The 26,176-nt window shown below is 43.5% G+C and overlaps 1 protein-coding gene across 1 annotated transcript in view; it reads left to right on the top strand.

Moving 5' to 3' along the window:
- Nucleotides 1-4,071: 4,071 nt before the first annotated feature.
- Nucleotides 4,072-26,176, top strand: part of CNTNAP2 (contactin associated protein 2) — a 1,091,545-nt gene continuing 1,069,440 nt past the window's right edge. The window contains exons 1-2 of the mRNA XM_054990911.1: nt 4,072-4,165; nt 5,005-5,115. Coding sequence (XP_054846886.1) covers nt 4,072-4,165; nt 5,005-5,115 — 205 coding nt within the window. The remainder of the gene's footprint in view (nt 4,166-5,004; nt 5,116-26,176) is intronic.

The raw sequence follows: 26,176 nt of genomic DNA, 5'->3' as shown, positions 1-26,176 counted from the left end.
CCAGAGCTTATTAGGATAAAGGAGTATGCTGGAAGACTGCTGTAGCTTCATAATGTTACATTTAAATGGTCCCAGGTTGTCTTTGAAGTTAACACCTTACTGAGATAAATGGGTTGGAGTACCATTTATGCCTTTGCTGCCGCTGCTACGCTCACTGGATAGAGTGTTCTATAATTGATTAACAGGGTACAGTACATTGACTTATATAAGAAGGGCTACTGTATCTGTGTAACAGAAAGGCTTAGAGAATTCTGCTTGTAATAAGTGAAAGATTGCTCTCTTTTTTTTTTTTGTGAAAACCAGCAAAACCTGCCGAAAGAATCTACGTTTCTTGAAATCTTTCCCTTGAGGCGTTTAGAACATCTCTGACTTTCGGCTGAGGCTAAGTGGGAAAGCAGAGAGCAACTGAAACAAGGTTACGGATGTTGTCGGGGCCCACTCTATTTTTTTTTAAATTATTCGGGGGTTCTGTATGGTGCAGAGTCTCGTCAGGTTTTGTGCAAGTTACCTTGAGCAGCCTGCTCATTTTAAGTGCCTCCCACCTTACAAATCTGATTTAGAGCAGAGTTTAGAGAAAGCGTGTTAAAGGCTAAATAGAAGGTGTGATGTTCATTAATATGGAAGTGAGTGTTGTTGTTGTGTGTCTCTTTCTTGGCCCACCTCTCCAAAAATAGAATCCAGAAAGATTGTCAGTCTGAAACATCAGAAAGATTGTCAGTCGGAAACATATCAGCAAAGTGCATTTAATGTGCCTGGAGGAAATGGTGCGGGCAGCTGTGCTCTCATGCAGAGAGGAAAATACATCTTTGAAATCCAGCACAGGTCTGCATGTTACCAGGCAGTGGCTGGTATCCTACCACTTGGCTAAGACAAATTAGAAGTAAGTGTTTAGCCCCTTCCCTTACAGAGATATGAGGAAAAAGGCATATCTCTGCAAAGGAAGGGGCTAGAGACTTATCACTTTTTAAAATGAAAGCTGGGAATTCAGAGAATCTGCTGCATGCATTGTTACAGTGACATGTCAATATAGCACTGGGAAAATGACATTTTGAAAAAAGAGAACAAAACTACAGGGGGAGGAAGGAGGGGAGACGAGTGATTTGAAGACAATGAATGCCCAGTTGTCGGAGAGTGAGTCGGTGGGTAGGAGTGGACGGGACAAATAAAACTTAAAGAAACATAACACACAAGGGGGGGGGAAATGACTCAAAATGGACGTCCATAAAATGGTTGGCGTAAAAATGGTCTCAAAAGAACTGAAGGGAAAAAATGAGAACCCATCCCTCCCCAGAGAATGAAGTGAAAACTAAATTCAAAAACTCCTTGCCGAAATGAGGGGATAAATGGAGGAAGTGTGGAGCAGAACTGTTGGGAAAAACCCCTGAGGAAAACCCCCATCTCTGTACTTTGGAGCAGTGAATCCCATAAGTCAGTCATGTGACTTAATATGGGGCTTGCTCCATATGGTACCTAAGAGCCAAGCTACAAGTGATGCCTGACAAAGGTTGGACACTTGTCAGCTTCCCTCAAGTTATGATGGGAAATGTAGGCATCCTCGTCTTACAGCTTGGCTCTCCATTTAATTGAAGTTTACAGAACCGCCCCCACACATACACACACAGTGGAGGGGAAGGGGGCGCCTGGCAACAGCCCGATGCCTGCACTTCCCTCCTGACTGCATAGACTGCCACTCTGTAAACTTCAATTAAATGGAGAGCCAAGCTACAAAACCAGAACGCCTACATTTTCCATCAAAACTTGAGGGAAGTTGACAAGTGTCCAACCTGTGTCAGGTGTCACTTGTAGCTTGGCTCTAAGCAGCAGGGAGCTTGCCATGGCAGAGCGTCATGTCATCTACTACAATGGCGAGACAGATCTAGGAGCGAGGGTTCTTATGCACCATGTAACATGAAAACCAGCCCAAGCGACTGACATGCTGTCTTAGAACTTGAAGTGGATTCAAGTCATCATCTTTTAACTGTACTCCGAGGATGTATCTTCTAGTGATGGAGCTGTTCCCACCAGGGAATTTATGCCTGTATGAACTGAAGATCATTTTCATGTACAACGGAGCCTACACTCCAGTGCATATATTAAAAAGATTAAACAAAACATATTGGAACACTTAGTTCCTCCTCTGTTGATAAGGAAGTGCTGTGCCTTAAGGCAAGAAGAATAATGAATGCAGGAGGGGCGGGGGAAGAAAAATCTATCCTAAAAGATTACATGTTAATTGCAAGCCGTTGAGAAGTAGAAGTGTAAGAATTTCTGGGTTACTTTTTTTTCTTAAAGTTTTGCCTAACATGAAGTACAATGTTAATTCTAGATATTCTCCTTCATCCCACAAGCCATGGGCTTTGAAAACTTTTTCTTTCTCTTTGCACAATAACACCGACTTAATCTTTTCTCTGCTGAGTCCAATAGAAATAAAGTGCTTAAAAGGATTATGGAGATTACAAGAAAGGCAAATTGTGCCTCTGAAATATCACCACTGCAGTGATTAATGGAGTGTAGATGTGCTATATCCTTGGTAAATTGTGGTTAAACATTAATGGACAAGTCATTGCCATTTTGATTTGTCCTCATAACCACGTACACTTTAGGGTCAAACTAGAAATGCAGGTTTTTAAAGAGCTGGGTCAGGGTTCTCCAGACCCAACATGGGTTCTCCAAAGCCATACAGTTCAGTATTACCAAACTGATTCAACTGATTTTTTTCCTGTGCACACTCCTAGGGATAATGTTCATCATGACTGCTTATGATTCATCTTCATGGACAACATTAGTATATAATGATTTAGCATGCATAATTGTTAAGATAGTTCCTTTGAAGAAATCTTTAATGTTCTTAAGTTTAATCAGGACATTTGTGATATTTGTCAAATAGCTTTCTTATTCAAGAGATATGGTCTGAGGAGGTCTCAACATGCCTAGATATTTCCTAGATGTTGCTTGTGAATATGATAAAACATTCTGGAATTTCTGCCTTATGACTTAAGTAGCAGACATAAGGGCCATTTCCACATGGTCCAGTTTTAGTGGGAAACTCTTGCATACTTTTGCTCCAAAATCTGTCAAAACCCACCAATACCCGACATTACCTGTCTTGTTCCTCTTCCGTGTATTCCGCATCATTCCGATTTTTGAGCAGTCCATGCGAACTTCTGACGACGATCCCTAATGTTTGGGAACATTCTGCCATTGAGGAAGCCCCCCCCCCTTTTCTATTTTTTGTCGCCGCCACCAGGCAGCCCAACTATTTTTTTTTTTTAAAAAAAGCCCTTGCCGGCTGAGTCACATCCCACCGCCCTCTCGTCCCCCCACCTCCACCCCCACTCCTTCGACCTGCTTCGGAGCTGGGGCAGAGCAACCACTTTTCAGAGCAGACAGATCATGTGTGTGATTCAAGTCAATTTCAATTTCTCAGCAATGCACTTTGGAAATTATAGTCATTCAGGAAATGCTTTTGCCCATAAACCAGTGTAACCAATAGCCCCCGAGAGATTTTTGCAGGCAAACTAGCAGTCCTATCACAAGCCGTCGTGGGAGGAGCGTCAGATTTATCTATTGAAATCCCAAACTTATGCAAAACTCAGCTCCCAAACAAAACAAAAAAAAGGCGGAGATAGGGGGCAGCCAAGCCGCCCAATGTCCACCATGGTGGGGGCGGTCTCCTCCCACTACCCTGCAGTTTCTAATGCCTATATGGGCTGTTGGGAGCAGAACGATGTGGCACAATGTGGAAGAAGGTGCAATGAGGAGTGTAATTGTGGGGTTGTGGACAAGCGATTCATTGCGCCTGACTCACGGGATTTTTGGCTGTGTGGAAACGGCCAAGGTGTAGCTACTGTGGATTTATAAGATGAAAAAGTTGCAGGCTTGTTAAATATACCTCCTTCCCAATTTCTTAACTGAATCCATACTGGCAGAATGTTTCACAAGGAGTAAGTGAAACCAAGGGACAAATAGGCTCATAAAACATGTATAACGGGATTTTTTTTAGGCTGTATTCTGTGGAATTGTATGGCTCTCGGAAACTTATCCAGGGATTCCTCAATGAAAAGAGCAATAATGGCAGAAGAATATCTCCAAAAGTTACCAATCTTCGTCAGCAGGCAGTTGCAACAGAGCATTGGCTGTGTCATAGGGTGTGCTTTCAGTTCAAGTACGGCCAACAGTGGAACACAATAGGCTTGGCCAGTGCCTTACATCCACAATGAGACAACAGAACATGGCCCAAACATTCTGCCATGTAACACTGTTTCATGATGGCAAGCATTCAGTGTTCCTCAACAGAGAAGTTGATTCAGAACGTTCCCTAAGGTAGAAAATATTTCTAAGGAATTCTTGGCCTTCCTTCCTTCCTTCCATCCATTCATCTTCTATATTAATGTCCCCTCCCCCCCATGGCTAAAATGGACAACCTTTATTTTTTTAAAGAAGACTTTAAACCTTAATGATAACATATGGCAGTACTAGATTCTCCCCATCCACTGTGATTTACGGGAGCAAACCAGCAACTGGTCAGCCAATTCTGAAGCAATTCAGCACTGCAGTGAGCCGTCAGTGCGGCTTTTCTTCTTCCAGGCTCAAAACAAATTCAAATTCCTCCACAGTCAGGGGCTGCACCGAGAGTCTCTGGTGGGTGAAGAGGGCCATGTCTTTTAGGGGGCTTCCTGAGGTTTTGTGTGCCTGGTGGTGACGCTTCAGTTCAGCCAGGGGGATGAAGTGCTGGGTCATTTGCACAAACTTGAAGTCGACCATCCACCATTTGGGATTTTCTTTGGAACTGGAGGAGTCATAATGCGGATCCTTTTTTAAAAAAAATTAGGTGTGATCTTCACCACCTCTCTATATTAACTTTGATATGATAATACTTCAAGAGCAATAGAGTTCCATTGTGGCTTGTTTTGTAATGAAGGCAGCCTGAGTAAGGCAAAATACAGCTTTGTTTTCCGAGGTGACTTATCTCTCTAAAAAGCATCACTCTTCCTTGTCTTTCAGAAAAATGTGACGAGCCATTGGTCTCCAGCCTAGCTCACTCCTTCTTCAGCAGCTCATCCTCTCTGTCGAGCAGCCATGCACCAGGGTATGCAAAGCTAAACAAAAGAGGAGGTAAGAAGAAACTCTGTTTTTTAAAAAATGTTTGTGTGTGTGTTCTTACATACCTAGGTGTGTAGACAGGCTGGCTAGTGTGTGGACCTATTAGCAAGATTGCATTAAAACTATGCTGAGTGTCCGGGTAGGCATCTCATGGAGGATACTGCATGGGCTATGAATTCACTAAGGATCAAACGAAGTGATCTCATGCAGTCAATCCCTTCCCCCTTCCTCTCTTTTGGAGGAAACGCATCACTAACAATGCCTGTTAGCTACTGGCAGGGCTTTTTTTCAGCAGGAACGCGGGGGAATGGAGTTCCGGAACCTCTTGAAAATGGTCACATGGCTGGTGGCCCCGCCCCCTGATCTCCAGACAGAGGGGAGTTTAGATGGACCTCTGCGCCGCTCAGCGGCACGGAGGGCCATCTAAAGTCCCCTCTGTCTGGAGATCAGGGGGTGGGGCCACCAGCCATGTGACCATTTTCTCCGAGGGCAACCTACTGAGTTCCACCACCTCTTTTTCTAGAAAAAAAGCCCTGGCTACTGGACTACTTTAGGATTGTTACATGGCTTGTCTCTCTACACGAAATGTTTTCTATTTATAGAACAAATAAACAATTGCAAAGACATAGTTACTGAAGCAAAGGTAAATCACCATGACAGTTTCTGCTTTATAACACCCCCCCCACCAGACACACACACACTTTTTGTCCTTGCTAATCTTTAAGAAGCATGATGTCTATCCCCACAGGGTGCATAAGTTTAACGTACATCAAATTATAATTCTGTATAAATGAACAAATGCAATTCCAAAGAAAGATAAGATACTAAAAGTGCTGTCCAAAGCAGAGTTATGTTCTTCTAAGCCCGCTGACTTCATGGGATTATAAGAAGGCTGTAACTCTGCTTAGGATGGCAATGTAATAAGGAGGCACTCCACAGGTGGGAAGACAGAGCCATTTGTGCCTGTGGTATATATGTTTCTTTTTTTCTATGCTGTTGTCATCTCTAGTCAAAGGGATATTGCAGGATTTTGTAGTATCATGTTCTGCCCCCCATTCTGAAAATAGAAAGTAAGGCAGGCTTAGGTAGAGTGAGCAGACATTTTTTTTCCCCTCTGCCAAAATTCTAGAACTCAAGGGCATCCAATGAAGCTCATGGGCAGTAGATTCCGGATAGACAGGACGAAATTCATTGTTACTCAACAAACAATTAAGATCTGAAATTCACTGCCAGTGGATGTAGTGACAGCCACAGGCATAGACAGCTCTAAAGGGGGATTAGACTGATTGATCGAGGATAGGTTGATCAGTGGCTACTAGCCAAGGAGGCTAAAGGGAACCACCACATTCTGAGGCAGTAAACATATTGCCAGGAGGCAACTTCAGGGGAGGCCTCGTCCTCTATGCCCTGTTGTTGGCCTTCTGTAGTAACTGGTTGGCCACTGAGTAAGACAAGATGCTAGACTAGATGGACCACTGGTCTGATCCAGCAGGGCTCTTCTTTTGTTCTTATGTGCACAGCTGTATCTAGGTTCCTACCTCACATGCACTGAGGCCCACAACACCACAAGAGGAAGGTGTTGTGAATGCGCCTTCATGTGCTGCAGGCCTAGGATCCTGGAATGGGGAACTATCATTACTGATTCTTCCACATTCCTGGAGCCGTGGCACACATGCCGAGAGTTGTAGTTGAACTAGGCCCTGCTTCACATGGCCAAGGTCAGTTGATGAATCCATTCCAGATTTTCTAGAACACTCTGAAGTTAAACCACTCCACCACATTTTATAGCAGAATAATAGTACTCCACTTCTCCCCAAAGCTATCTGCATCTCTTCAAGATGATGGCTTCAGTGTAGATGTCACACTTGGTTCTCATCGATTTGGTGAACGAGAGATGAACTTCTCTCGTGAAAAACTCCCTTATCGTAGATGAAGAACATGTAGGATTTTTAAAAAATAATAGCCAGAATTAAAGCTTGCGTGCTAAATGGTCTAAACATGCTGCATGGAAGACCAGCTCACAACATAATGCTCAATGCTGGTTAGTCAGGTTGTCTATGATGTTGTCTTCAATGCTTTCTAATTCCACTATTAAGCTGGAACTACATATCATGGGTAGAAATGGGCACAAACAGGAAAAACAAACAAACATGATATTCGTTGTTCGTTGCCATCCACAAACAGGGACTCACGAACAACTATAAACATGACCCTCTTCACAAACATGTTTGTGGTTGGCTGTTTGTGGGACCAGCAGGCTCTCCTGCAGCCATCATCCAAGTTTGGTCAAGAACCCTACCACACCATCCCCAGAAACCTGACCTGAGCAGGCAGCAGGAAAGGTACCGATAATAAATAATAGCTTGGCCCCAGAGCCTGACAGCAGCCCTGGAACCTGAAGGGGTAGATCCCTATCCCACCACACCCAAAGAAAATCCAAGCTCCAATGTACTCACCCTGTCTCTCTATCGAAATGCCAACAGCAACTGTTTCTCCCTCTCCACTGTCTGCAAAAAAAGCCAGAGCTGGGAGCCCTCCTCCTCCCCCCTGGTCCTAGCTTCCTTATAACAAATCTGGAGCTCCACACTTGGAAGACCCGCCTATCAAGCTAAATTGGGCTTAGATTGGGGTTTCCAGGGCAACAGCAGGAGTTCAGACAATCCCTGCCTACTTTGCCAAGGGAATTGATTGCTGGTGCCAGAGTGTCTGGCTTGACAAACGGCTGACAAACACAACCAACGAGGCTTGCAACGACCACCTGTTCATTTAGAATGGGGCCTCATGAACAGCTTGTTCACAAACAGCAGATAGGGCTGTTCGTGGCTTTTTTTGGTTCACATTGCTGTTCATCTCTAATCATGGGCCATTGCCTGGCTCCCAATGCAAGCAATTCTTCTGTGTCTCCTCCTCTGTCCCCTATAATGTTTCTCAATGCAAAATATGTGCTCTGACATCATCCTACTGTGAGATCATTGCCCACCCCCACAAAGATCAGCCAATGAAATGGATGCCTGTGATGATGTTATATTAGAGTCACAGGGTTGAAAGAGATCCAGGGTCATCTAGCCCAACCCCCTGCACAGTGCAGGAAATTCAGAACTGCCTCCTCCATATTATGGGAGATTCTATTAGTAAATGTTGTAGAAGAGAGATTAAGATGAAGAGACAGGGATTCTGTTTTTGGTGGGGAATCACTCATAAGCCATAACTGTTGCTTTGGTTTGGCTTGATAAGAAAGTTGACAATCAAGGCATACTTCCTCTCAGCAGTGAACCTCATGTTGAACTTTGCTAAGGAAATCTGTTGCCAGATGGATGGAAGTGACACAGGTTCGGCCTCTTTGTTTCCCTTCCATTCTACGTATCATTTGATCAAATATAGATGTGACTGTCCAAAGATCCTTGTGTATTCTGTGAACACAATTAAAGTATATTAATTATTCATTTTAAACAGTGTAATGGCCTTTCTCTTTTGTTTGCTTAGGCGGATGATTTGAATCTTTTACCATCCTAGCATCCTTCTAAATCTTCATTAACGTAGAATAACGATCAATTTATCTAAACATAGAAACATAGAATTGGAATGGATTCCGAGGGTCATCTAGTCCAACCCCCTGCACAATGCAGGAAATTCACAGCTCTCCTTCCCTCTACCTCTCCCAACGACCCCTGTTCTATGCCCAGAGGAAAGCAAAAAACCTCCAGGATCCCTGGCCAATCTGGTCTGGAGGAAAATTCCTTCCTGACCCCAATGTGGTAATCAGCATTACCCTGGGCATGTAAGAAAGGCCATGAGAGCCAGGCATTGGTGCATCCCTTCATGCCCTCCCTCTTCCAGTTGGCATACATCCATATTGCCTGACATACATTACGGAAACACACATCCACTATAGGGATTTGCATGAACATTTTTTGTGTGTTTCCCACTTCTTGATATTTGTGATATGCATATACATGAACCAACTTTAGAAAAAGGTGGAAAGAACACAAGCTTCATTTATATCAGAACCTCACAATTTCATTTACACAATCAGGATGCAAATAGAGCACATTTCTATCACTATTCTGCTTATAGCTTATGGGTGAATTTCATAATCCTATATTTATCTGGGTGTTTTTACTCTGCATTTATTAATAGAATATTTGCAGAATCATGAATATGCACAGTTCTTTTGATTTCTTGAGTTAACATAGGCGCAGCATCAATAGTGCATGGTGTAATCTTTGTACTACTGAGTTTACAGTAGTACACATGAAGATGCCTTGTGCTATGCTAGTTAGTTTACTCTGAGCTGCAGCAGCTGTCCAGGGTCTCAGGGCGAGATCTTTCTCATCATCTACTATCCAATTCTTTTAACATGGAGATCTGGAGATTGAACTGAGAGTCTTATGCATGCAGAGCAGATGTGCCATTGTTTATTTGATATTGACAGCTTGTAGTGTACTGGTTCCGCAGGTAAAGTTGCATTTAACTGGAATGGTTGATTGCCACTGATAGACCTACGGGCCAATGCTACCACCCACTATATCATGCTACTTTTTGTTTCTTTGGCTGCTTAGCCCTGCTGGGAGAGCAGACAGAGACGGATGGGTTTCAGAACACTGCATCTGTTTTGTTTTGGAGACACAGCACACCAGAAGGTTTTCTGGGGCACCACCAGCTTAAGCAGTCACCCCATGCCCATGTATTTAAAGGCCGTTTCCACATGCTCTTAAAGGGATGGTCCAATCACCAAAGGCTGGCAGCTTTTTTTCAGGAATCCATATGCCTCCATTTCCAAAATGGCTACAGGCCATTTGGCTTCTGTTTGGCTTCCTTTTTTTTTTTTGGTGCACTTTTTTGGGAATGTGGAAAGTGAATTCCCAGAAAAGGCACCAAAAAAAGGGAAGCCAAATGGCCCACAGCCATTTGGCAAACAGAGCCATGTGAGTTCCTGGAGGAAAGTTGCCAGTGTTCGGTGGGTGGGCTGTCCCTTTAAGAGTGTGTAGACATGGCCAACAAGGTTAAGATATTGAAGGACGTTCCATTTTTAGCTCAGAAAAGAAGATTCAAATATAAAAGGTTTGCAGCTCTTCTGAGGAAGGGTGAAAAAAATACAAATGGTTATTTCCGGAAGGCATTTGGTTCAGTTATAAAGACCAAGCCTACAAGATAACATCGGAAGCACAGCTGAGGGACTTTGTGTTTAATCATCAAGAGTTCCAGCAAGAAGAAGATTTAGAATCTGAAGGGCGGAGTGGGGAGGAGGGAGTGAGTGCAGCTACTGTAGCAGTTCAGAGAGAGCTACGACCGAGACGCGGGGGGGGGGGGGCAGAAGACCTGATCCTGACTGTAGTTCGTATTTTATAAGATCTACCAATCTAATAGCATATTAGAAAGTTTAACTTTAAATAATTGTATTATGAAGGGAATGCAATACTTGTAGATGTAGGGCCAAGCTACACATGACGAATGACACTTGAACGGCAAGTGGACTGAGTGGAGGGCAAGTGAACAGGGAGAAATACACTTGCCGTTCAAGTGTCATTCGTCATGTGTAGCTTGGCCCGTAGTGTGTGTTTTTTATATGTTGTTTCTTCCCTTTCCCCCTGTTCCCTTTTTCCCTTTTTTGTAGTTTTTGAGGTTAGTAATTAAAAATAATATATATATATATATATATATATATATATATATATATATATATATATATATATATATATATAAAAAGAGTGTGTAGACATGGCCAAAGTAAGTTTAAAAATGGATTCCCCCCCCCCCCCTTTGAGTGGGTAATATGTATCTTGGTAAGGCTCCTGTATATTTTGGCACTGCCCAGTGTACAAAAATGCAGGAAACAGAAGCTTTTCCCATTACTTTCCCTATCATTTCATCAGTATGCAAGGATAAACATTGACTTACTAAATCGCTGCACTTCAGTCAGAGGAACCCTGCCTAGCTCAAGTTAGTCATGATTTTTTTTTAATTAAGAGTTTTATATAATAAAAGACAACTCTGAAGTCTACAATTACACAAGACTTAATAGATAAACAAAAGCAACTAACCAATAGACAGCAGTAACAAAACATATACAAATAAAACCACATAAAAAGAAAAAAACACGATATAAACTAAAATTACCTCCAATTTTCTCCACAACAAATATTGGTATCATTCTCAAATTTACACTTACTCAGAGTAATAATTAAAAGCCCTCTTTTTTCTAATGCCCAAGTTCCTTAGCCTATAAATCCACAAATTATCAAATCCTTATGATCTATTTCATGTAAAAAGTCTATTTCAGCTTTCCACTCATCAACAAATGAATTTATTGGCTTTTTTCTCATCACGGAAGTAAGTTTTCCCATTGTTGCAAATTCCACCACCTTTGTCAGCCACTGCTCTATTGTTGGCAGTGTCAAACTCTTCCCACCTTGTGCGTAGAATAGTCTTGCCGCCATAATCATATATATAAATAAAGAGTTCCCACACATTTTTTCCAACTGAGCGTTCATCATTCCTAACAAAAAGGTCTTTGGTTTCAATTGAACTTTAATCTTTAAAATTTTCTGGCTTGATAGTTGTAGCTGTTTCCAAAAGGTTTTTGCTTTCTTACAAGTCCACCACATGGAAAAAATGATCTCTTATCTTAAGCACACTTCCAGCATAGGTTAGATGCACCCTTATACATTCTAGCAAGTTCCTCGAGAGTGATATTATTATCAATACATCATCTTATACAAATTCTCTTTAAGATGAACTTAAAGTAAAATTTAACCCTTTTAACTACCTATTTCCCACTGTTCCTTTAATATATCATAATTAAAATTTGTCGCCCATTTAATCATACATTATTTTAATATTATTTATGCATTATTTGGTTAGTCATGACTAAGTCCCCTTAAAGTCTACAAGACTCCACTTAGTTGTGACTAACTGATTCTATAGAAGTTTGGGATTTGAGCGTCACTAATATTAGCTCAATTGCAGTCACTGTAACTACGATTACTAACCAAAGGCACGTTTGCTTCCTGTACAGAATGAGCCAATGTGACCAATGAAAAGGTGATGCTAAGCAGAGTGACATCCTTTTCATTCTATTGCAATCAGCGGGCTTAAAAGGGTGTAGGAAGGTGTCGTGGGCTCTGAGTCCTCAGAGGATGAAGACCTCAGGGAGGACGACAGGAGTGGGGATATTCCAAGCCCCTCCAGGGTCAGCCGCTTGGAAGACCAGCAGGGAGGGGAACAGCAGGAGCCCTTGCCAGAGCAGGCGGAGGAATCCAGGGCAGACTCAGGGACAGAGGCTGTTCCCTTACCTGCACCAGCAGTGGAGACCAGGGCAACATCCCCACCCAGCTCCCCTGAGCCTGATAGGCAGCGCAGGGTGCGGCAGCGTCTTGCTGCGCAGAAGAGAAGACGTAGTGCAAGGCTTCAGGCACTCAAACAGAGGCGTAGTGACCTTGAGTCTTAGCAGGATGCAGCACTGCTCTGGAGGTGATTGCTCTTAAGCCAGGACGCCCTTTCCCTCATTGCAGAAGCACCTGCACACAGACCTGCCTGGCTCTACTGTGACCCAGCTCTGCTCTGACTGCTTTCTTGGCTCTGACCTTTGAATGCGGCTCCCTGGACTACGCTCCCTGCTTGCTCCCCAGTCGGCTTGGTTGAACTCTGGACTTTTAGAGAAGCTCGTGGCAGACTCCCTGCCTGCATTCCAGCACAGAAGGCATTGTTAGCCATGTCCCACTCAAGAGAGAATGATGCTTTCCCCATAACTGACAACAGGGATAAGAAATAAAGGCAGTGGCTGAAAAGATGCAATTTGCTTACCATTACGACTGTTTAGCATATCACAGCAATGAAAGGAGGGAAACGAAAATAATGGGATTAAAATTAAGCTGTTTTCTTTTTTCCCTCCAACAGAAGAGTGCTACTATTATCCACATTTCAGCCTTCGCAATTAGACTTTTACTATTCTCAAGCAATTTGAGTTACTCAGTACGATGGAGCATATTATTAATAATCATCTTTTATTTTGCAAGATAGCCATTGTGCCACAAAACACATCTGTGTTAACAGGAAGGGCTGGGGGGGGGCAAAAAAACCCCTCTAATTGTAGGGAGGAAATAAGATCCTGTGTCATCTTCCCTCTTTATATTGTGTTTCTTCAGTTTTGCAGCCTGCATAATACCTTGCCCTGTGGAATGTATATGGCCAACTCCGAAGAGGAAAAAGCGTTCCATTTGCAACACTGACATGGCGGAGGTGTGCAGCATGTACTAAAAGAAACATTTGAATTCTGTGACCTTTATCAATTATGTAAGCAGATGTGCATCGCTTCGTATAATGTGTATAATTTACTCGACTTCTACTAGACATCGGTAGGATCAATGAACTATACTGCTTGCTTTCTGAAGAACAAGGGTTTTTTTCCTGCCAACCAGTTGTCATGGAGAGGAATTCTCCTCTACCGGGCTGCCAAGGGGAGGTGGAGAGGGCAACAAAATTCAAATGCTCCTAGTGAAGCTAAGGCTTACAGTAAAATCAAACAAAAAACACCATCAACAAAATCTACAATCATCAGCATGAATAAAATCATGATAGAATAAGATCGAAGGAGAATCAATATTATAGAGGAGGGAGGACCTGTTACCTCACCTACCACTTCAAGGTCCTGATCACAACCACTCCAGCAACTAGGCAGGCAGGATGCATTCCCCTTTTTTTTGGTGAGACCAAAAGCTCTTCCTTTGCCAAAGGCCAGGCTTTCCAATCTCAGGGTTTGTTTTTGGGCTATACCCACACACAAGACATTAATTCCAGACACAGGGCCAAGCTACACATGACGAATGACACTTGAACGGCAAGTGGACTGAGTGGAGGGCAAGTGAACAGGGAGAAATACACTTGCCGTTCAAGTGTCATTCGTCATGTGTAGCTTGGCCCTCAGTGTAGTAAAAGATACGTTTATTAATTAAGGAGTGTCTCCAAAAGCATGAAGCACTCTTACTCAGGCAACAAGCATTAAAACAAGAAATATTTACTGTTGCTACAGACTAAAACTGCCTATCTAAAACTCAAGAGCTAGCTACCTAAGCATCTCTAAGTGGTTTCCATTGTTGCATATCTCACCCATCCATTAGAAAGTGAAACGTCTCATGTCTGGTTGATTTGGCATAAAAACATGCTGCGATGATAAAATAGCATGCAGCTTTCAACTTCTCTTTGGCATACGTATCATGATGAAAACTAGTCAAGTGACCTGAGAAGCCATCTTTTTAAGTCTCAGAGAATCACCTGGCAACTCAAGAACCAATCAGGGCTAAGCTATTAATTGACAGAACAGCTGTGTGAAAAACTAGCAAGCCAACAGAGAGCTCTTTGAGAACAGTCTCTCCAAGGTCGAATCCTCTGGGGAGCTTAGAGACTGCTCTGCAGGTGTTTCCAGTCAGCTCTGCAAACACATTTCTGAGCTAGGCCACAAACCTTGCAATACTTTTAGTCGACTCCTGAACATAAGTTCTGCCATTCTCTCTCAAAGATCTAATCTCAGGTCACCAACTTCCACGAAAATATATTCAGCCTAATGATTAAGCAAATAGATGCCTCTTAGCTGCTGCCAGAAGGAGGCCAAGAAGAGACACATGTGAACTTCCAGTGCAAGGGCATGGCAGAGAGAGGGGGCAGAGGCCATGCCATTAGGTATCTCATTCCCCCAGTGGGAGCAGGGGATCCCCCACTTTCACCCTCTACCTCCCCCCACTGGCTGGTGGGGGGAAAGGTGTGGGAATGAGTCTCCCAGGTCCTCTCCTGGGGCTGCACAACAACATCACTGCCTGAGAGTAACGTCATCATGCCATCCCGAGAGTGCTCCTGTGCTTCAAAGCGGGCCAATCTGGGCCGCAAATGGGCCAAATTGGGCTCGTTTGGAACCTAATACAGCCTGCTGCAAAGCATTTGTCCTCCTGTGCCTGCATGATAACATCACTTCCTCATTGCGCAGGCATGAGGAGCATGATGGGAGTGGCAAAAAGATACGCGCCAGCGTATCTGGAGGATAAAGGGACCTGGAGGATAAAGGATCTGGAGGATAAAGGGACCTGGAGGATAAGGGACCTGGTAATCCTCCATGCCATGACAATCTCAGTGTCTGGACAGGATAATATGGGTTCTTTAAGTACCCTAGCCCCCGATGGCATAGGGTTTCTAGATCAAGACCAGCACTTTGAAGCAAGCCTAATGTTGCGCTCAGGGCTAGGGCACCTGTCCTGGATGCTGGAGAGACAAGGTGGCTCACCGGTTGGTCAGGCAGTCCAAAGTCATACCCAAACAAGGCAGTCCAAGAGGAAGTCAACAGTCACAGTCAAAGCACAGGTAAACCAGTCCAATAGAAAGGCAGGCAGCCGAGAGTCCAAAAGCTAAGCCAAGGTCAGAATCTGAGAGTTCAGTCCAGGAGGGAGCAAAGTACAAGGCGGGGTCTTGAGCTTCCAAGCACAAGGCTCAGGTCGCAGGGAGTGGCAAGCTAGGTTACTTCCACACTGAGCCCTGCTCAGCATTCTCCTTATATACTCAGTCCTGGTTAAGAGGGCAAGGGGCAGGTCTTTCCTTCTTCCCTGATAGTTGCACCACACTCTCTGAGATCATCTCCACCCAGCGCTGCACTTGCAGGTGTGTTTCTGAATCTTTCCCATAAAGTCTCCTTCACCCAGTTCCTCCATTTTGAGGCTGCCTCGGGTGGCTCAGGCCTCCCAGGTGCCAGTGTCTCCTCCACCTACATGCACCCTTACCCCCAACAGCTTTTCCTGAGGCCTCTAGCTGCATTCCCTGCCTCTCCATTGCAAGCTCTCCTGGCGCCACTGCTGGATCTGACATTGGCTCCTCTGGCCTCGGGGCCAGCTCTCCTAGCTCCTTGTCTCTTTGGCAGGCGGTAAGGTGATGGGCCGAGGCTGGCCCATGACACCTAGAACCAATGTAGATCCATTTAAAATAAAGATGATATGTTGATGGTAACTAACCTCAGCCATGAAACAGGCTGCAGTCTTCTGAATCAGTGGGTGCTTCCAAACTGTTTTCAGAGACAGCCCCATGTAGAGTGCATTAGAATAATCTTAGTGCAGGGGTCCCCAGTCTTTTTGAACTCATGGCACATATGGAACTCTGATATAGTGTGATGGGCACAGCCACAAAATGGCTGGAACAAAGTGGCTGCCACAGAAGGCAGAGCCAATCACAAAATGGCTGCTGCAACTTATCTACAGGTACAAAACAAAGATCTTTGTGTTCTGGTGGCAACTGTGGCTGAAGGCACATTTTTAAAAATCTGCACAGCCAATCAAATCTCCAATGGCCAATGAGAACTCTTGCTGGGCAATATTCTCACCCTGTCACATACACTTCCTAAAAACACTTGGTGGGCACCAGGAAAGGTGACTACAGGCACCATTGGTGCCCATGGGCACCACATTGGAGACCCCTGTTTTAATGCATGGATTACTGTATCTAGGGCTTATGTCTCAAGAAATGGCCTCAGCTGGTGAACCACTACAGTGGGGATTTCCCTCCCCATTTGTAGGCCTGGGTATAAGTGTACCCCAACCCCTAACTCAAGATATATCATAAAATTGGGATGCAGTACAATAATCATCTTCTTTCCAACACTCATAGTTTTATTTTAGGAATATTTAAAAAAAAACTTAGAGGAACCTTGAGGGTATAATTTTCAATGCCTTCTCTTTGCTCTGAGCGATACCTATTATGAATAGTTATCTGGAATGTGCTACAGAGAGCAATACAATTATCCATTTTATTAGACATAATATATATGAGTTGCCTCTATTATTTTAAGTGATTTCAATAAAAATTTAGGGACTGATTTTCCCAGAATATTTTCAGATCACCTTTTAGAAGTACTTGAATGCTTTTAATAGAATGAGTACTTAAGCTAACAGTTGTCGAACTATTGTCATCATATGTAATTTCTTTGCATTAGGGAACAATGTGGCTGTTCATTTGTAAAATAATGTATTTCAAACATTTGTTTTGTCCTCATGGCAAATGGTAGGGTGTTGTACATGCTTTGATGCATCACAGGTGAAAATAGGGACACTCACAACCTCATCACAATTGACATCTCTTACAGAGAAGTAAGCATCATCCCTAGTAGCAGGCACAGGACAGAGACTGCCTTAAAGGTGCTGGAAAATGTTCAAACACTAGACCTGCTGCAGCCCCAATAATGTATCTGGAATAGACATGGGCATGAACTGGAAAAAAAAATGAACCACGTGATTCATGGTTCATCGCATTTCCATGAACCAGGAACCACGAACGTCATGACCCTTTCCCAGTTCACGAATTGGGTTCGTGGTTCGTGGAATTTCACTATCACACACCCCAAGTCGGCTTCAGCCCATCGGTTGAAGCCGGTGCAGAGTGTGTGAAGCTGACAGCCCCCTGTTTTCCTGTTGCCCTGGACGGAAAGAGAACAGGGGCTGTCAGTTGGACAGAGCTGGTGCCGGCTTCAGGCCAAGGGCTGAACATGGTGCAGGGTCTGTCAAACTGACAGCCCCCATTTTCCTGCTGCCCTGGGTGGAAAGAGAATGGGGGCTGTCAGTTTCACAGACCTCGCAAAACCCAGCGCAGGCAGCAGGGGAACGGGGCTGTCAGTTTCACACACCGCTCAGTAGCGCCAGCCTGTCTTGGGTCACTAACTGCTCATGAATTGCACGTACCTGGCCAAAAAAGTCATGGGGGTTCATTATTAACACATGATCGCATGAACCAGGGCCAGGTTCATGCGTTTTTTTTGTTTCCTATTGCGGTTCTAATCTGGACCTGCTGCAGCCCCAGTAATATATCTGGAGCTGCTGTTATTTACTTCATTTTCCACTTCACTGACTAAAATCTATTCTGGATGTCCACTTGAAGTTTGCTGTTGGGTTTCTTTTTGGTTCTGAAGGAGCCCTTCCTGTCATATCATCTAATGCACTTTTGCACTTTTGATGCTGCTGCAGAATCCTAAATACATAAATGCACTAAGACAACTCCCAGGTGAAAATAGGGACACTCACAACCTCATCACAATTGACATCTCTTACAGAGAAGTATGCATCATCCCTAGTAGTAGGCACAGGACAGAGACTGCCTTAAAGTTGCTAGAAAATGTTCAAATGCTAGACCTGTTGCAGCTCCAATAATATATCTAGACTAGACATGGGCATGAACTGGAAAAAAAACACGAATCATGTGATTCGTGTTTCATCGCATTTCCACAAACCAGGAACCACGAACTTCACGACCCTTTCCCAGTTCACGAATTGGGTTCATGGTTCATGGAATTTCACTATCACATACCCCAAGCCAGCTTCAGCTCAGTTACTGATGCCGGTGCAGAGTGTGTGAAGCTGACAGCCCCCATTTTCCTGCCACCCTGGGTGGAAAGAGAACGGGGGCTGTCAGTTTCACAGACCCCGCAGAACCTGGCGCAGGGTCTTCACCCCATAGACTGAAGCCAGTGTGGGGTGTATGAAACTGACAGCCCCATTCTCCTGCCGCTCGCTGGCAGCAGGGGAATGAGGCTGTCAGTTTCACACACCCCTCAGCGGCGCCAGCCTGTCTTGGTTCACAAACTGCTTACGAATTGCATGAACCTTGCCAAAAAAGTCGTAGGAGTTCGTTAACACGCAGTCGCACGAACCATGCAATATGAACCATGTGTTAATGAACTAATAATCGGCCAGGTTTGTGCGTTTTTTTGGTTCATATTGCGGTTCATGCGCACCTCTAATCTGGACCTGCTGCAGCCCCAATAATATATCTGAAGCTGCTGTTATTTACTTCTTTTTCCACTTCACTGGCTAAAACCTATTCTGGATGTTCAGCTGAGGTTGTCGTTGGTTTTTTTTTGGTTCTGAAGGAGCCCTTCCTGTCATGACATCTAAAGCACTTATGTACTTTTGATGATGCTGCAGAATCCTAAATACATAAATGCACTAAGACAACTCTAATAGGGAAAATGTAATAATATATATTTTAATTGAATCTTCATTTCAGTTATGATCTAGATAATGCATTTTTAAACAATGATTGCCAAGCTGCAGAACTACACATGCTTACCTGAGAGTAAGGTTAAGCATACAAAGAGAGACATATTTCTGAGTAAATGTGCCATGGACCATATTTGGAAATAACTGTTATGATGGTTCCCTTTTCTCTGCCTTTTATTTTAGATAATGAGCTTGATTGGGGCAGGATTTTATTTTTTTTGGAGCAAAGGGGCCTTTTTATTTCTTTTATTTCTTTTGGAGTTGAGTCTTTTAGCAGATCTATTTAAAAACATTTTCCAAAGAATAAAATAAAAGAGCAGTATACCACAGAACTAAACTCCCAAACTGGAAAATGAGAAGGACAGAGAGGCAGGCTATTGACACAAAAGGGTCTTTCCACAAAGGATTTTTTTTTTGTCGGTTCTGACCCCTTAATGCTTTGATGTATTTTGTGATTTCCACATGCATTTTTATGCCTTTGTTTCTTCCTCTTGCTCTTCTCCTTTCCCCATTTTTTCTGGTTCTTTGGAGAACATTTTTGTCCCAATCTTTTTTTAAAGCCAATTCTGAGTTGCCTTTCTTCCTTATGCGTAATTTTTGGGCGGCTTTGTTTGTTCCTCCTATTTCCTCCCACCTCCAACCCTCTTTTCAATTATCAGACATTTGTCCTCTGCAAACCACTCCTTCCTCCTCTACCCTCCTTCCCACCCAAGTTTATTTTTTAAAAAAAATTGCACATGCTTGTATCACTGCAGCAATATACTGGTATGATGATGATGATGATGATGATCTAACCAAGCCAAGGGGAGAAAAAATCTCCTGATTCCCCCATCTCACTGACACTAGCATTCCCTCTCTCTGAAATTTCAGAGCTGTTATGCTCTTCTAAACTGGAGAACAGGAACTAGAAAAGGATGAGCTGCCAACGTGGGGAAGGAAGCACGTTGGGGGGTTCTCTGGCTCATTCAAGCCTTCTTGCCAAGCTCTGAAACCAAGGAGGGAAACATCAGCTGAGCAGATATTGCCAGAGTCAAAAGCTATGAAGCCCAGCTGCTTATTAATTCATTGGACTGTGTGCCACCAATCCAGCCCAGCTCAGCCACTGTGAAGCACAGTGGAGCAGACATGGTGAATGCGTTGCATGAGTGTGCCTGTGTATGCATACAGAAAGGGCACTCTTTCCTCCCTTCTCCCCATTGCAGCTACCTCCTCTCTCTCTCTCTCTCTCTCTCTTTCTGTCTTCTTAATTTCTTTGCAAACCAATTGCTGCATGAAAAGGAAGATTAATGACTCACCAGCAGGCTGGGTTGGCACCGGGTGCAGGACGCAGTGGAGGCGGGATTACCTGGAGGAGGAGGAGGAGCACCCATCCCGTGCTGGTCCAGCCATGTCGTCAGCGCCATTTTCACCCAAGCATCTGAGTAGCAAGTCACCCTCCCACCCTCCACTTTATGGGTTTGGCAGTTTTGAGGCATTGGGCCGGATCCCAACAGGGTGAGTGGGCCCTCAGGACTGCTCACCCTGATGGATCTGGAAGCAAGGGTCACCAGGCAGGGCCAGCGACGGAACAACATGTGCCGAGGTGTGCCAGCGGGAGGCTGGCAGGTGATGCATCGGTCAGCAGCCAGGCCTCCGATGCCCATGGGGATCCGTGTCCAGATGCCAGGCCAATGCTCCATCCAGCTGTAATCAATATAGTTGTGGCCATTCCTAACCCAAACTAGTGCCTGGTGTGATTTATTAGCCAAAACGTAGTCTGACATAGCACATAGGTGACAAAACAAGTTTATGATCCCAGACCCAGCCTGCCCTGTGAATGTCTCACCTGAAGCAAAATTATGAGTTCAATGGAGCTTAAGCCCCAGTCTATATCACAGAACTGCCTACTGCATAAAAATGCTTAGGATTGGGTTGTAGGCTACTCTGGGAGGAAGAGGCATCTTAGTTTGCGGCTACCTCATCCCTTTCCAGTTCCTGTTCACCAGTTTAAAGCGTAATTTGCCCTCAAATTTCAAAGAGATGGAGATGCTAGCTGCAGCAAGAGGGGAGGATAAGAAGATTTAAGCCCTTCTATCAATACAGCGATATAAACATGCATAAAATAAATAAAAAGGGAGGGGGGTGCTCTGACACCACCAATGATACTGCTGATGGCAACACCATTCTCACTTGAAAATCCTGATTATTTAAAGCACATGGAGAATAAACCAACTCCACAACTGTAAAAATGCAGAGAGGAGGGCAGACGTGGAAAAACTGTATCCAAACAAATCCCAGTCTGCTGTGAAAATCAGAAGTAAGTCAAGCATGCAACTCTCACATGAGGAATGTTGCTCATGAAAACAGGTATTACTAATATAGTTAATAATAGTAAGTAGTAGGAAATTATCTTACTCTGCATCATGCTTCATGCGGGGGTCAGCTGTGATCCTGCTCAATATGACCCAAACCTGCTACAACTGCTACCTCAAACAGTTTTCTGGACAAGCAGCATATAAATTAAATAAAATGATTAAGGAAAGATGGGAAGGCAAACCAGAACAGATAGAATCTGTTGAAACAATCTTATGCAAAGCACTTAAGGTAGTAGCCACAAATAATTTAAATCTAATGCAGTGTCAGATTTGAAACAAATAGCAGGACTCCTGTGGTCAATTTCCATGAGTTTGAGATGACAGGCTAAGGACCATGAACCCAGTGTGTGTACAGTTTCACAATAATATGTGATTTGTGTGTTGTCCTCAGTTCTCTGATCTGGGGTTCATTGGCCAACTAGCTGCCACTCATCAACAGCCTTGCCAGGTTCCTCTGCTGGACTGCACTGCTCCTGTTGCTGTTCATTGGAGCAGCAGGAGCAAAAGGGGAGATCGGTGTGACACTGATGTCATGACATCACTTCCTGTCTAAATTGGGAAGTGACATCACCACCTCAGTGTGACACTCTAGGATTCACCTGAAACTCTGGTTCGTGCCAGACATGACATTGTGGTGTTAGCATAGCACCATTCGTAGTAACCTTATCTCTCCACTCAATATATTTTAGTTCATGGTGACATCAAGGAGGACAAGGCTGAAGCTTCTTCTGTGTTTATGTCACAGTCTCCAGACATGGGAATTAGGATAACATACAAAACATGCATGACTATGGTCTTCACCTTGTCAACTCCATTTTGGGGGATCTGACCCTTAAAATGGAGGCTTTATCGTTATGGGACCATGGAAATGCCTTCCGTATCAACATTTTGGGTACTGAGAAGAAAAAAACAGAAGCATTTGAAAAGCCAGTAGAAGGCTATTGCAATGTTTAAGAAGATTTGAGATAACTCATTGAGGCAATGAGAAGAGGTTGGGATAAATTTGGAAAAGATGGATATGACAATATTTGGAAATTGCCTAAATACGTGAAGCAAATTAGAGGGCAAAGAGCAATACAAGGTCAGAAGCGGGGGCATCAAAACCCTCAGGCAGCATCAGCAGTGAACTTTACTAGATGAAGAGTTACAGAAATAGGAGGAGAGAAAGAGCATAGAAATGTTAGCCAAAGTCCCACAAGCTGTGATGAGATCATCTGAAGTTGAAATCTAAAATCAAAAGAGTAGCACAATAAGAACTGGAGCCCTGTGGCTTCCAACATTAAAAAAAGGGATAAAAGGGAAACTTCCCTCCAAAATAGTGTTGGTAAACTGTCCGTGGGTGGAAAGCAAAATATGAACAGACAATATACCACATAGGTAAAAAGAAATCAGGGATACAGGAAACAATGGTAAATAATGACAAATCATATCAAAAAGAAATGAGTAACTAACAAAATGTCAGTGCTGGAAACTCTCTGATTAAACCTCCCATGCCTTCCATTTTATTGGCCTCATGCTGTTGCTATATTTCCTCTTACATGTGCTTGAATCAGTACTTGTATGTTTCCCCAATTGGGCAAATAGTAGCTCCCTGAAGTGATTTGAAGTCTGGAAAACAGTGCCAGGGAGGAGTATAGAAACCCTTCCCCTTGCACTATAATTCCAATTCAAATTGAGTACCAGTCATGACTAATTTTTCAAGAAAATAAAAATGCTGGGAGCTCCATTCACTGATCTGACTGAACCCCAAGACTATGCTGGGAGCATTACACAGGAATCTTCTATTGGCACACAGATTTATTATTTACGTTTTTATCACATCATTCATCCAAGGAGCCTGAGGTCGTGTCCCATTCCCAATTTTATCCTCATAACAACACTGTGAGGTAGGTTGGGCTAAATGATGTTGATTACGCAAGCTTACCTGGTGAGCTTCACAGGTTTTTAAACCCATTTCCTTGCTTTTAGTTTGACAGTCTAATCATTACACAAAATGGTCACTAGGCTAGTATAACCTCTTTCCTTGTAGGTTTTATGGGCTAGCTCCAGAACAGAACTTCCTAAACAAATTTAAGCCTAAAAAGATTCTTTAATGCAAAACCCTTCCAACATACAGAACAATAGTTAAACACATAGGTGTAGCAATTGGAACAACTTGGTGAACTAAGTCCAGCTTCTCCAGTTGAAGTGCTTGATTCTTCTTATGCACTCCTCTTGCATAAAAAAGGAACAAACTGGATATCGCAGAATCTATCTTCAGCTTGGTAGTTAATTTAACCAAGCTCTCTGTTGAAATTAACAGTTTGATTACAAATAGTTTGATTACAAATAAAACTTCATATACAGAAATTTCAGTGACCTTATGCAAGGTGATAAGAGCCCATAATTTTATCCAGCTCCCTACCAAACACACTGTTCCTCAACTGCTAGTCTCTCTCTCTCTCTCTCACACACACACACACACACACACAGATTGGGTTAAACTAGCTCTGATACTGGGAGTTACACTAGCTCTGATATTGTCAGCGGGAAAGGTCAGTGATAAAAGTATGTGCTGGGCACATGAAAAAGTTCAGAACACTAAGTGGAAATGTGCAGTCAGGAAAATTAGGATCAAGAGTAGAGATGGGCATGAACCGAAAAAACCTGAACCATTTGGTTTGTGATTCGTCAAATTTCACAAACCATGAACCATGAACTTTCACGAACCTGTCCCTGGTTTGCGAACCAGTTCGTTTGGTTCATGAAAACATCACATCCAGATCATAAAATCATCACTTTTGGGTCAGCAGAAGGTCAGTTCCAGGCCAGCAGAAGTTCAATTCCGGGTCAGCAGAAGGTCTGCAAGAACCCTCTTGTCTAGGAAACGGATTGATTGGCACCAGGCTGTCTGCAGTGACAAACCAAAAAATGAACCCAACGAACCAGCCTAAAAGTTCATGGCGGTTCATCAGAAATGGTATCTGACGAACCGTGGTTTGCGAACCACCACGAACCAGCCTGGTTCATGCTTAATTTTGGTTCGTATTTCAGTTCGTGCCCATCTCTAATCAAAACAAGGACTACTGACAGTGAGTAAAACACAAATGGGGAAAATTACTGGGCCACAGCCCCACATGTCTCCATTTTCCCTCTCTTCAGAACTGGGGCTGGACTTCAAGCTGAGGGGTGTGCAGGAAGACAGAATGCGCAAGACAGGAAGGAGAAAGGAGATCAGGGGGAAGTTGTCTTTGGGTTTTCTGTGAACAGAAGGAGTGAAAGACAACTTAAGAGTTGAAGCGTTGGATTAGGCTCTGGGAGACAGGGGTTCGAATCAGTGCTCTGTCATGGCTGCTTACTGGGTGAGCTTGGGCCAATCACGGTCTCTCAGCCTCACCTACTTTATAGGGTTGTTGTGAGGATAAAATGAAGGAGAGGAGAGTGATATAAACCACTTTGGGTCCCCACTAGAGGTGGGCATGAACCAGAAGAAAACCAAACCATGCAGTTCATGGTTCATCAAATTTCATAAACCACGAACCACGAACTTTCATGAACCTGCCCCTGGTTCACAAACCAGTTCATTTGGTTTGTGAAAATGTCACATCTGGGTCAGAAAATCATCACTTCTGGGCCAGAAGAAGGTCACTTCCAGGTCAGCAGAAGGTCTTCAGGAAGTCTATCCCCTGTTGCCTAGGAAACTGATTGATTGGCACCAGGCTGTCTGCAGTCACGAACCAAAAAACAAATGAAACAAACCAGCCTTAACTTCATGACGGTTCATCAGAAATGAGATCTGACAAACCATGGTTCGCGAACCACGAACAGGCCTGGTTCGTGCTTACTTTTGGTTTATATTTCGGTTCGTGCCCATCTCTAGTCCCCACTGGAGAGAAAGGTGGCGTATAAATGAAGTAAATAAATGAAGACCGTGCAACTGGACAGAACTTACCATTTCAGAGCCTCCTTATACCCAATAGACAGTAGCACTGGTCAGCCAGAAGTGACTTGGAAGTAGAAGCAATGATTTTTGTATTACTTTGTTTGTTATCTTTCCTTTTTTTAAAATTCTTTTTTTTTAATTATGTAATATGCCTTTAGTCTAAGCAAGAAAGGCAGAATGTAAATAAAGTAATTAAATGAATAAGTAAATGAATTAATTAAATTAAGACTGTAAAAGGCAGCACATAAAGGTTACTCAATATATGGAATATTTGTTTTAAAACAACCAGTCAACCTATCTAGACTGACAAAATAAAACATTTGTAATTTGAATTTAACTAACAGATTTTTTTTTCCAAAATGGATAGGTTATGTCTTTTTATATCACAGAAGGGCATAGCTAGTATAGGCATTCAGGTGTAAGGGGACTGACAGCCAGTTTGGTGTAGTGGTTAAGAGGCGAGACTCTAATCTGGAGAGCCGGGTATGATTCCCCACTCCTCTGCTTGAAGCCAGCTGGGTGACCTTGGGCTAGTCACAGCTCTCTTGAGCTCTCTCAGCGCCACCCACCTCACAGGGTATTCTGTTATGCAGATAATAATAACATAGTAAATCGCTCTGAGTGGGCATTAAGTTGTCCTGAAGGGCGGTATATAAATCAAATGTTGTTGTTGCTGCTGCTGCTATTATTATCATATCTTGTAATAGACTCGATTGTTCCCTCCAGTCCATAACTGGCCACAAAAACTTCCATCATAAGCACTCATGTATTGGGATGTA

Source organism: Eublepharis macularius, chromosome 11, assembly GCF_028583425.1.
Source record: "Eublepharis macularius isolate TG4126 chromosome 11, MPM_Emac_v1.0, whole genome shotgun sequence".
Classification (NCBI taxonomy): Eukaryota; Metazoa; Chordata; class Lepidosauria; order Squamata; family Eublepharidae; genus Eublepharis; species Eublepharis macularius.
Note: the sequence above shows the minus strand (reverse complement) of the source record. Positions and strands in the feature narration are given on the sequence as shown.